At 42.7% G+C, this 12914-nt stretch overlaps 1 protein-coding gene across 8 annotated transcripts in view; it reads left to right on the top strand.

The window, feature by feature from the left end:
* The window catches only part of ntng1a (netrin g1a), a 241641-nt gene that overhangs the window by 180207 nt on the left and 48520 nt on the right, over positions 1–12914 (top strand). For all 8 annotated transcript variants that reach the window (XM_058624052.1, XM_058624060.1, XM_058624076.1 and 5 more), the window contains one exon: positions 3234–3877. In XM_058624052.1, the coding sequence (XP_058480035.1) occupies positions 3234–3877 (644 nt within the window). The remainder of the gene's footprint in view (positions 1–3233; positions 3878–12914) is intronic.

Here is a 12914-nt window from a genome sequence, read left to right as displayed (position 1 = left end):
GCACCTAAGTCAAGTCATTCAGGAATCACATCTGTTTGCATCTGTTTTCAAGATAGAAACAAAAACCAGGAATAAAAAAAGAGAAGGTAGAAAGGTAGAAATAAGAGGAACTCAGTTTACTATCTGGGTTACAAGTCCAAGACATCTGTCACACAAACTGATCGGTAAGATTGGTGGGAGCCCAATTTATCTAGATGGCTCGCCGGCAGAACAGAAATTTATTTTCCCCCATGTCTCATCCTCCATCAGCGGTTACGGTGCGATCAGGCCAAGGCTGTCAACCACCACGGCCATATCTTATTTTAAAAGTAGACACAGTCATAACATCAGTAACTTATCTGCTCTGCGTTTCTTCTGTATATGTACGGGAGCCCCGCTGTGACCTCTGCTTCTGTGTCAGAGACGATGTGCCCCCGATTCTGTTTGTATTTTTTTTATTCACGGGAGTTGTCAGCTGTTAGAATGAAACACGTCTTGTCGCCTTAAAAAACATCAATTTAAATTGGGGGGGAAACAGACCTGATGATGTATTTGCAGCAGATGCATTGAATTTATTCACATCCACCAGTCTTGTAGTAAATTATAAGAATGTGCGTAAGAACGATTTGTTGGAGGATAAAGTTCAGGTTCCACCTCCTGTTTTCTTGTAAAGATCAATCACGATCGAAAAAAAATGAAAATTTGATGCCTTGAATAACAGTTGCTTCAACTTTTGGTTCAGACTAATCACGTTTTCTACCTTTTGACTGAAAGTATTAGTTGTATTAGGAGGGAAAAACACTTCCCCCGTGACCTAAACACTACAAATAGTGCCGCTCCGTGGAGTGCAGCTGGGTGGAATTAGTCAAATTCATTATCCTCTACGTTGCTGCATTGTTGATTTTTACTCCTCTCTCCGGCAGGTAAAATTAGCCTGAATACTTTGACAATAATGGGGACAACACCTGAAGAATTTAGAGCAGCTTTCTGATGATTTGTGAAATCTACCCACAAACACATTCATGTATTGCACTCGTTATCTTTGGCACCACAGCACAATACTAATAATGGGATTAAGCAGATGTGATTTGGGTCGCTGCCAGTTTCACATAACCTAACAGCAACCTTAGTCTCGGTGTTGTAAATGTAATGTAATATTGCAATAGCAGCCATCACTCCATCCTGTTCTCTTATCACCATCATCATCACACTGGGTTTAATAGGAACAACTTTTCTAATTAATAATAGATATGCTGTAATCATCATCATGCTGGGTGCTGTCATTTATTTTAATGCGTGTCAAACCCTCACCTCTCAGCGTTGGCCCACAGTAAAACACGGAAATCTCCGTTTCATGAAGCCATATACTCAGCATTTCATCTCCATTCTCTCCTCCAGGCTGACCGGTGAAGTTATTGATCCCCATAAAGGCAGTATTTTGTCATTAGGCGAGAAGCGGAGGAGACAGTAATGAAAGCTTTTTAAACCGAGTGTTCGGGGCAGCGCCGGACAACTGGCTAAGGTTGCCAGGTGCTACACACAGCAGATTTTCAGTGGTTCGGCCCCAGGGATCGATAGGGATACATCTTTGTCTGATTACATAGATTTGACTGTGAGGACGGTCGTTTTTGTGTCTGTGTGTTTGTGTGTTGCGGTAATAGCTGATCACTGGATCTGCCTGATTTGGACGCCAAACATTGTGTTCTCAGTCTGACGTTATTGGGCACTTCAATGACACTGATGGTGGCAAACCTATAGTTTCTATGCTCAACAATACTTAAATAATTAAAGATTAACCTGCCTGTCAGTGCACAAATAGTTGAAATGACCACTATAAGCTACAGTATTAAATACTGCTCACATATTACATAGTGATAATTTAAATCCAAAAATATGTTTTATAATGCAACACTGACAGGTGATATTCAGCTGGATATGATGCTCATTTTATTTCCATTTCTCGGACATTGATACTGTATATACATTACTGTATAAATATTTCTAGTTTTACCTTTGTTAACTATAGTGAGGGACTTGAGGACTTTATGCGCCTCTCTGTACAGAGCAGGAATGAAAAAAAACAGACTGAATGAAGACAAGACAGAAAAATAGAAGACGTTGTCACTGAATCAGGTTATTAATTAGAATATCTCATTGAATTTCAAGCATACAGACACTTAGCATACAGGGTAAATTCAATACAATTCTGCATTTTCTACTGCTTAGTTAGTATCATATATTACAAATTGCAGTATAAATAGCAAGTAATTGGGCAAAAAGAGAACAAAATCTACACCTGTGCTGAGGCCCCCACTGTCACAGAATCACAGTTTAGCCCCCCCACCGCCCCACTCCTTGTTCCTTTCTCACTACAGCAACAAAGTCAGCCATCCTGCATGTCAAGTGTGTTTTTTAGAGACACTCCGCACCCCCAAAGCAGGCATAACTGTCGCATATGAGATATTACACATCTGTCTGTGTATACACGGTGCACCAGATGCTGCAGTTAATGGCACACCTAACCTCCTGCCATGAGATGATGCAGGGAAACCCAAGCGGAATTTTCCACTGCCTTCTGCCTTCTCCACCTGCTCCCAGCTGCTGTTGTCCAGTGCTAGGAGATGCCTGTAGGGGATGGTCCAGACAGGATATTAATGGGTCCCACCAACAGTCAGAAGGCCTGACAGAGCCCCATTTCATTGTCACCTTGCCTTGGAGGACGTGGAAAAACTTACAAAGCATATGAGCCAAATGGAGCTGTCTCTCCCTCTAACTTACTCCATCTCTGCCTCGTCGCTTCATTAGACTGTCTTACATCAGGGGCCTGCTCCTCTGCTTGTTTCCTCACAACCATCCCCACACACACACATCCACGCGCACAGGGTGACATCTCCCACCTAATCAAGTAGTGGATTATCTTGTCCTGATAAATTGGAGCTTGTAGCACTTGAAAGGTCCTCGTGGAGGAGTGCCTCCTCCCCTTGACAGCCAGATTGAGCCCCCAGGGAGCAGGGAGGGAACATCGCCTGGTAATGATTTGTGGTAAATCGGACAGATGTTTTTTTGGAAGGACCTCTTTCAAGCAAAGGGGATGGTGGATTTAAAGCCACAAGTCAAATTGAGATGTGAGGGAAATGGCTACAAATATAAAATGGACAGAGGGATGTAGTGATATTTGTAAGGGATGTCCAACTAATGTTTCTTACTTTTTCCCTCTTTCTTTTTTCTTCTTTTGCTCTCTCTCTGTCTTGTAGGAGAACCCTTACATGTGTAATAATGAATGTGATGCCAGCACTGAGGAGCTTGCCCACCCTCCAGAGCTCATGTTTGACATCGAGGGCCGTAACCCTACCACCTTCTGGCAGTCCTCATCCTGGAAGAAGTACCCGAAGCCCCTCCTGGTCAACATCACGCTGTCTTGGAACAAGACCATTGAGCTGACCGATGACATTGTTCTTACCTTTGAGTCAGGCCGGCCTGAACAGATGGTCCTGGAAAAGTCGCTGGATTACGGACGAACCTGGCAGCCCTACCAGTTCTATGCCACTGACTGCCTGGACGCCTTCACCATGGAGCCCAAGACAGTGCAGGATCTGACCCAGCATACCCTGCTGGACATCATCTGCACCGAGGACTACTCACGAGGTTATGTGTGGAAGAATGACAAAACTGTACGCTTTGAGATCAAGGACCGCTTTGCGCTGTTTGCTGGGCCGAGGCTCCACAACATGGCCTCTCTTTATGGCCAGCTGGACACGACCAAGAACCTGAGGGACTTCTTCACCATCACAGACCTGAGAGTCCGCCTGCTGCGGCCTGCCACAGGAGCAACAATGGTGGACGAGAACAACCTGTCCAGATACTTCTATGCCATCTCTGACATCAAAGTGCAGGGCAGGTAAGATCTTAATTTATCATCAGAAATGCAATGGGGTGGACTCCGCACTGGATTTGCAACTGGGTAAATTGGACTGTTAACTGCCTCTGGGCCTCAGTGATCCCAGGTGTACTTGTCAATTGGTTTTGCTAATTCGATTAATGGAAAATTTATGAGGGAATTTGCACCAGTCAACTAAAGTGGGGTCATTAGGCACCCAACAAGAGGTTTCTGGCCTTGGGTGCTCGAGCAGATTAGTCCAGCCATGGGTGTAATGATGATTCTATTGGCTGACTCCTCTGCAGTTTTTCTGTTGGTTTACTGCAGTGACAGTACAGCCACACAGTAGTGAAGAAAAATGTCTTCACTGTTACTATTCTTCCCAATTAGGCAGCAGATCCATAATGATGTGCAGAGTTCATCAGTCGTAAGCATGTCTTAATTAACCAAGCTGCTTACGGTAGGCTGAAGCATTCTACATTTGACGTCGAAATTCATTCAGCTGTCTCTTAGCATTTCACCCAGCTGGTCACTGCATGTTGTAATTAGTGTTTGATTTACAGTATCCACACGGGGTCATATAACATGAAAACAAGAAGCCATTATGCTGTTAGAGGGAAGGCCAACAAAAGCCTCCCCCGCCTCTTCACAGTACTACAAGAGTCACTGGGGTATACACTCCAGTGGATCTGTTTTACACTGCGTGTGTACTTTTTTCTTTCAATTTAACAGATGCGAATATGGTTGTAAGGGGTGAAGGAATGAAGATTTAATTACTCTTGTTTTGCTCTTCACACATGAGAGGGTTGCAGTGCAGAGTGGCGGAACGTCACAACGATTCGAGGACGCGGGTGGAGGTGTTGGAGGCCGCGGCTCACAGCAGAGCTTGTGTCACATATGGGGGGATGACTACAAATAGAAACATCGCTAATGCCCTGGCAGTCATAGAAAATATCAATTGTTAACCAGTTTGTGTGTGTGGAAAAAAGCCTGCGTGTGGTGCCTTTGTTCGGTTAGTTTCCAATAATCAGCACCTCTTGTATTTAATACTATTAAGTCCATATAGGCAAATACCCTTTAAGCAATTTAATGAATCTATAAATTAGTTTTTTTTTTAAATGGAGAACAGTGTCGCTGGAATACAGGCACCCTTAAACACAAGGGGCTATAATAATAAATGTCTCGCTCAGAAATTGAATTTCTGACTTTTCTAATGATTGAGAAGGTCATTGAGCAAAAATAACTGCAGGGAATGTGCGAACACAAAAGAGCTGTGCGGGACAGCCATTCAACACCTGCTGAAATGAAGGCGGCTGTCATAAGCACAGATTATTTATTCTATCTGACTAATCACGACCCAACTCATACATCCCTGTGGGGCTGTAGACTTGAGCAATAACTGTGTGCCACCATTGGGCTGTGGTCGTTTACCAGTCTGCTGCTTTTAGAGTGACGCTCGCCTGAGAAATGTTCCCCACTGTTTACCAAAGGTAACACACAGTTCAGGCCCCCCTCCTCCCCCTCCAACACCTTCCCTTGGCGACTCACTGCTCAGCCGTTTTCTCCATGCATCGTATACAAGACATAAGCTCCTTAACCCCCAGAATACAGTTCTGTGAGACTCAGTGGGAGCGATTTTGCAGGGGCAGGGAGGTTGAATCTGGCATATTTCTCTGCGCTGGACTCAGCTGTCATCAGCCTGGATCAGGAGCGATGAGGGGGTGTGGAGCGAAGTACAGTGGGAGGTTTTGTGTTCTTGCCACAACAGTGTGAGAAACAAAGAAAGAAACATAAGCTCTTTTGCCAAAGTAGGTCAACCTAGAAAAGATGTAGAGGGAAGAGAAGGAGCACAACTCTGCACAAGTGTGAAGAAGAAGTCGTCTTTGCATCTGTTAGCCCACATGTAGCTGAAGTTGTTACTGGAAAGCCAGAAGTGTCATGCATGACCATTCTATTCTGCCTGATTACGAGGACGGCCCAGACCAAAGTCGCTGGGGGGAAAAATCAATGCAAAGAATTTAAAATCAAACCAAGCATGGAGCTGTGAGATGGATGTGAACAGTGCACACTGCTCGCTGGCTTTAATGAATCTGACACGCTCACTGTTCCATTGTATCGGCAGTGGTAAATGGGTTTGTGGAGAGAGAAAGCGTGAAGAGTTGGGAGGATTTTCTAATTATCTACTGTATGACTCTGGCATAATTGCTCTGCCTCTGTTTTTTTTTTTTCCTCGTGCTTTACAGGAACCACCTCTTGCAGTTTCTTACCCCACCCTTCTCTCCCTCCCTCCTGCCTGTGATCAATACAGTGTAATTAAACCTGGACAAGATTCATGCCACCAAATAATGTCTTTCTGGCCCTCAGTTTCTCTCTTTTGGTTTCTATCCTCCACTCGCTGTCTTGTTCTATTTCTCCTGTGCACAGCTGTTGTCTCTGGGCCCCTTGCTTTGAATAATATGGGAAGATCTAGCCTCATTTTATTACTGGCTTTGGCGATGTGAGGGATAAACACCCACCACACAGCTATAAACGTGAAACAAAGAGAACACCTAATAGCATAAAATGTAGGAATTACTTTTCTTTTTCTTGTGAGGGCCAAAAAACAAACAAACTTAAAAGCTTACAAAAGCACAAAGTCACTAGTTTAAAAGTTTACTTGTGCTTATTATTTCAGGCCCTTTCCACTGTTAGTCCATTAATTTAAATGTGAGTCTGATACCATGAACTAAACTCCCAGCTTGCTTACTTACTATTCTTTTTGGGAACAGCAAACAGAATTCCCTTGATTTACAGCAGAGGGAATTGTGACTCAGTTTCCAAAGTACACCATGTATGTGCCACAGGACATTATCAGGGAAGGTCAGAAACTGCCTCAAGGGTCCACAGTCACTTTGACTGCAGGGTAGACAGGTAATTCACTTGAAGGGAAAATCAGTTATTAGACCCCTTTTCCTGGTCTTGATTTTCCCCCAGCCTCATGGAAAAAAGTCTGCCTTAGCGACTGTGAATGCCCACACATATCTCACGAAGACGCCTTTTCTCTTTTTTAATTGTCCCCCATAGCTACCACTGTATGCTTGAGATCACAGTGTAGCGTAACTTTTTTCAGAACTCATTTGGGTTTGAACCAAAAGGAGGTGTCGTCTCGACTTGCTGCATTTTCCTCTACACCACTGGAATCCACCAGCTCTCATGACACAAGTCACATTGACAAATTAAAACTAGTGTATATGAAACACACAGCATCAGCTTTCAGCTTCAAAAGACATGACAGTGAAATATAATAATAAGGATGTGAATTTGTAGAGATACAGGACATCAGTTCAGCTCTTCTTTCAGACTCTTGTCTTCAGATGTTCACTCTCGAGTGTAAGAATGAATGAAATCTAATGGTGAGAGCAGATGATTCCTCCACTCACCTTTCCCATCCCCAAGCATGTCAGGGAACTACGGTGGCCTCCAGATAAACCAGAGAAGATGTCTTTTCTTGATGGGTTAAACCATAGTGGGCAAGACGGTGGTCTCCATAAAGTAAGGCTTTTGCACAAAGGCTACACATTTAAAAGCAGTTATACACTTTATATTATACATGAGTATATATTTTAATCAATTAACCCAATAAACCCACCTAAATGTTACACACTGGACCTTTAATGAATTTCTTTCTTTCTCCTTTCCCCTCATCTGCCTCTCAAACTCACCATCACTGTACAAGACTCTGCTTTTCAAAGGCTGGATATGATTATTTTACTCAGTGGGCCCCTTTAAACCTGGCATTACACTGTGCCTCACCAATTACTGGTGTAAATCTGCCAAAGACCTTGAGGTGGTCGGAAACGCGTCGGACAGAAGTGTAAATGAGATGCAGCTCCGCTCCACCCACTGCGACTACATGAGCGGGAATACATTTGTGGCTCCGGGCACAGCTAACGCCACAGCGTTGATTTTCCACTTTTGAAGACGACTTCTTCTCCTGCTTTGAAAAGCAAAGAGGAGTTCATACAATAGCATGACTTTACGCGTGACTAACGTTGTTGCTGTTATTGATATGGTAACACCGGAGATCTTTACAGGAACAAAGGGGGAGGTGACATACTGGGGGGAAGACCATGATCAGATAATCAGATGACCTACCCATCAGCCAGTCTTAGTTGAGTTTTAAATGTATCCCTGCACTAGTGACAGACATTTTTCAGTAAAGAGAATTTTACATATCAATGGCAGTTTGGGGAGTCTTTGAGAATATCCAATAACAGACAGCTGTGTAGTCTCTCCTGAGCTGTGAGATCAACTGTTCAGTCTGAAGATTTAGTGCAAAAAGAAGTCAGAGAGAAGTGAGTTCACCGTACCTGTTTCCGCTGCAGGCTGTTGACTCCATGGGTGCATAAGCACCAGCAAATCACACCCCAGTCTGTATTCAGACTGTTGACCATTATGTTGCACTGTGGATGAACCAAAACAAAAAAAGGATCTCTTTGGTTCTGCTGCATCCATTTCGATCCCATGTGATGACTGAATCACTGTTTGCATTGGATTGAATTTTCCAAATGTATTAAATCATCCATAAGTGGTGGAGGTGAATTTTGTTTGTTCACTGGATACATTACTTTGCTTAATTGCAGTAAGAGGACTGCGTATTTGCCAAGTGCTGTACTGCAGCTTGTTACACTAAACCCTGAGGATGAATTATCACTTCTGAAGAGCTACTTCTGCTCGTTGTATATTTGGATCAAGTCCACGCTTGTACAAATCAATAATACTCACATGTGCGGGCTCTTATCTGAGGCCCACAAACTAAACCGTCTGTAGGAGATTGGAGACATCGCCTGTCCCGCAGAGCAGGGGTCAGGCTTTTGGTGCATTCTAATTGCTGTGTAGTTCAGTGCATGTGTGCCTTGGATACAGCTGTTTCAACTACAGATCAGCAGTTTGGTGAGTGATGGCTCTATCGGCTCTCCCCTAAGGGAGGAACAAACAAGAAGTCAATCTGCTTTTTTTCCCGCTCCCTCTCCCACCATAGTGCTTGGCTTGCTCTTAGTCTTGCCTGTAGTCGACAGATAATCTATTTGTGCTAATTTCATGTTTCTTGCTGCCCACTTCCCCTGCTTTTTTTGGAACCTTTGTCGTAGTCACTGTGCGGGGGAACGCCGTGTATGTAGGATAGGCTTCGTGCTTGGTCCAGATAACTTGGGCCATCTGTTAGCAGCCACACCACATATTAGTTTAATGGCTTTAATGAAATGACCCGCACCCTTTCCTTAGCCAAGCAAAAACTGAGTTAAGTGAGATTTTGCAAAAGTCAATGAGGCTTTAAGTCGATGCGTCTAATGTTTGTATAATGTGTCATAATAATTGTGGACTGAGGGAAAGACAGTGAAGGGTCTGGGGCTGACGCATCGAAATGGAATCATAAGAAGCAGTAATGTAGTGTACTGTTCTCGCACTCTTCTTTCCGTACTCCCACTATTTCTGTATTCTTGCCTGATTCATGCAGAGATGATCCCATTTTTAGTCCATAGTGACATCATCATATTCTTCCAGTTTTGTACTATGAAGTTATTTTCAGTGTGTGTGGTAAAGCAGCACTGGTGGATAAATACTCCAGAAAATGCATTAAAATGTGTAATATTTTGACATTTAAAGGAAAATGTACATAAAGTACATTAGATTTAAGGTAAAAGAACTAATTCTGCAGGATAATGTTGCAGTTACTGCTCCTTCTCCGTCTTATATCGGAGTACATGAATAAAGTTAAATACTCTCTAGTACAGTACAAATACGAATAAGAATAAAAAGCTTATTAAACATGTATTTTCACATACTAATCCTTGTTCTCTGTACACAGTTGGCTTTCTGTTAATGAGTGATCAGAACACAAAGATATATTATGAAATGGATTTCTTCTCCAGGCTTGGTTTGTCCTCTAACTTTCTCTTAACACCCCCCACAGCTCCGTCTGACTTCAAAGTGTACATAGAAATATTCTTTATGTATATTTTCCACCTAATTTAAGCTGCTTTCCTGCAACTCTGAGTCCTGCACAAGCGGAAGCATAGGGTGCTTCTCAACTTGTGACCTTCATTTTACCACTGAAATGTACCTCTTCATCGTTGTAGGATCATGGTCACCTGCTAAGATTGAGCACTATCTTGAAATATTAACACTCCTGCAACTTCTTGAAGTGTGATCTTGAAACACTTGATCCCCTGGTTGCCATCACAGATGTACTGTTTTGCTTTCTGACAGGTTACGAACCTCATTTATATCAGTATGACATGTTTCCGCGCATGGTCTCTGTCTACGTGTGTCTGTGTTACTCGTTACTGACGGAGCTCAGTCGGCCTCAGACACAACCCAACAGCCTGCAGCTGCCTGTCTATTCCCTTTGTCTCTCGCCTCCTCCTGACTTCTGTCCAGGCCACTTCTCCCCCTCTCTGCCTTTGATCCTGATCCCCCCCGGTTCATCTCCGGCTGACACCCGCCCTGCCTGAGTCTGCCAGGTTGAGGAGCTCAAAAGAAATTTTTAACATTCGGGGCAGGAACCTTTTGCTCAACCTGTTCATGTGCTCTGGAAATGTGTGCTTGATGAAACTGTCAGGCCTTTGAAAAGTATGCATAAACTGAGACAACAGCATCTCAACCACTCGGTTTTTTTTCTTTCTTTTTTTGGACCAACCTCCAACTACAGAGAAGCGGGGACAATACAGCACAAAAGAAAACTCCCAGTATGAAATACTTTAACACCTAACCCTCACACTGTCAATACTTTGTTGTTGTTGCTTATTTTAACCAGAAAAGGACCAAAAAATTTCCTCTAACTAAGTGCTCTTGCGCATTTTTCCAGATTAACTTCCAATATCTGGCAGTTATATTACAATTTCCTCATGTTAAAATACTGTTTTAAGAAAACACAAAAAGGTTTATTTAGAAAAAACACTGCAGTTGTATATTAACAACAGATTAAGCGTGTTCAATTTGGAATTTGAACAGTATAAAACATATTTACAATATCATTTTTGGGCCTGTCAATCAGGCCAAAAAATGGAAACTATATATGTATAGGCATTTTTAAAATCACCGTAATAACCACATGTTGGCTTTGACGTGCAGCTTCTCAGCTTTCAGAAAGCATTGGTGTTAAAGGGTGAAAATGTCATATTAACTCCATTTAGAGTTTTGAACAGTCTCAACACAAAGCCACCTGCAGCCCACGCTTTTGTCCACATGCACAGACAAGTGGGTGCTCGCTGGCCATATAAATAGATTGGAAAGCTGATGTAAGCCACTGGCACCAATGGTTAACGTCACCCATGTAGAGGCAGCTGTAGTGGGCGTGTTTCCGTGTGAGGCGGTATTAACATAGAATCTATCAAATTAATTGAATATTCCCTGCGGCAAAAACTCCCCAAACAACACACGTGTGAACCACGGAGGCAAGAGAAATGAAAATAAAACAATTAGGTTGGGGATGGATTTTGAAAACTGGTATACTGTCGTGCATAAGCGGTGGCAGAACATGAAGTGTACGGCGTTGGCAGGAGTGTAGTGGACTGTATCTAGAGGCCACAGCTGCCTGAGCACAGTCATCTGCATATGGCTGCTGGCAATGTTGGACCATCATCTCCAACTGTCTGTGGCCTTTATGGCTATGGGGGAAAAAAATGGGGCAAATTCCTTAATGGTGGGACAAAAATATTCTGATGGTTGTCAAAGCCTCGGCGCAGATGCTTAATTAGTGAGCGGGGACCGTGTTTGGACGCCTTAGTGGTGAGACTCTGTTGGTTGCAGTGTCCGTCAGTGCCGAGTGAAATTACTCAACCACTGCCGCATGGATTTCCATGACATTTAATCCAAAGATTTAATCCATGATGAATGTTAATTAGATTAGACGTTGTGAGCATGTTGACACTAGAATTGTCAAGTCAAAGCACAGCTGAGTTCAGCCGCACAGATCTGCCGGCTGCACAGTCATTATTTACAGTATGTAAATGTATATAATTAGCACAACATAACTAGCGGTGACTTATATTGACCACAAGTGTAAATGCTCCACTTAGGAAAAAAAATACATTTAAATATCGGATGACAAAAATCCTATGTGAACATTTTTTTTATTTTTTTTAAGAGCAGGTTTTTATATTTCAGTGCATAAAAGGGTCTTTATCACACAAAGATGGATTTCATGAAAGACATCTGGCCTTTGCCCATGCACGCTCTCACTGAAATGAGAAATAACGTGCTGCATCCTCACCCAATTTCACTTTTGTTGAATGCACGTCGCTGAATCTGTCATCTTAAATTACCTGTTGCACCGGTTGCCGTGTAAGATACACAATAACAATAAAGATTCAAAGGGGGAGGCTTACCTAATCAAGTTCATTTTAGGAGAAAATGAGCGTGTCATTATGTTCATTATGAGAAATCACCAAGTCTTGTGGAAATGAAATATTGTTTAGTTTTAAAATTGAATGACTTTGACAAAATGTGCCTAATTGTATTGCTTCTGCATTCTGAATAATTTAATTTGGTAAATGCTCAGTGATGTTTCAACTCATTAAAAGACACATATTAAAGCAATAAGTTGTTCTACATTGAAAAAAACACACATTATAGCCAAGGTGCAGAGAATAAAGAAGTTGTTTATGAAGCATAACAAGGTGTGCATTGTTCCGAGTATCACTTTTTTTTTTTTGAATACAGAAACTTTACGCTCGGTGTTCAAGGGCATCATTCTGAGCAGCAAATGTACAAACCAAACTTTTAAAACCTCCTGTCTTTCCCCGCGCTGCCAACCACTCTCACATACAAATATCAGGATGAAAGAAGGGGTGGATTTTGACTGCTTAAGTCTCTGTTTGCTGAATTGACCCTTTCCACAGACAATCCAGCTTAAAGCTCCCGCTCTGTATTTTCATACGGCCCCTGATATTTTCTGTGTTAAATATTCATAACACGGACGGCAGAGAGGTTTTATTTCAGCTACTTCCAGGCTCAATGAAGCTGCTGTGGCTGTGTTTTTTAAGGAAGGTTGCCATATAGAAACCTCTATAGGTGCATG

Source organism: Solea solea, chromosome 1, assembly GCF_958295425.1.
Source record: "Solea solea chromosome 1, fSolSol10.1, whole genome shotgun sequence".
Taxonomy (NCBI): Eukaryota; Metazoa; Chordata; class Actinopteri; order Pleuronectiformes; family Soleidae; genus Solea; species Solea solea.
This window is presented reverse-complemented; position numbering and strand designations above follow the sequence as displayed.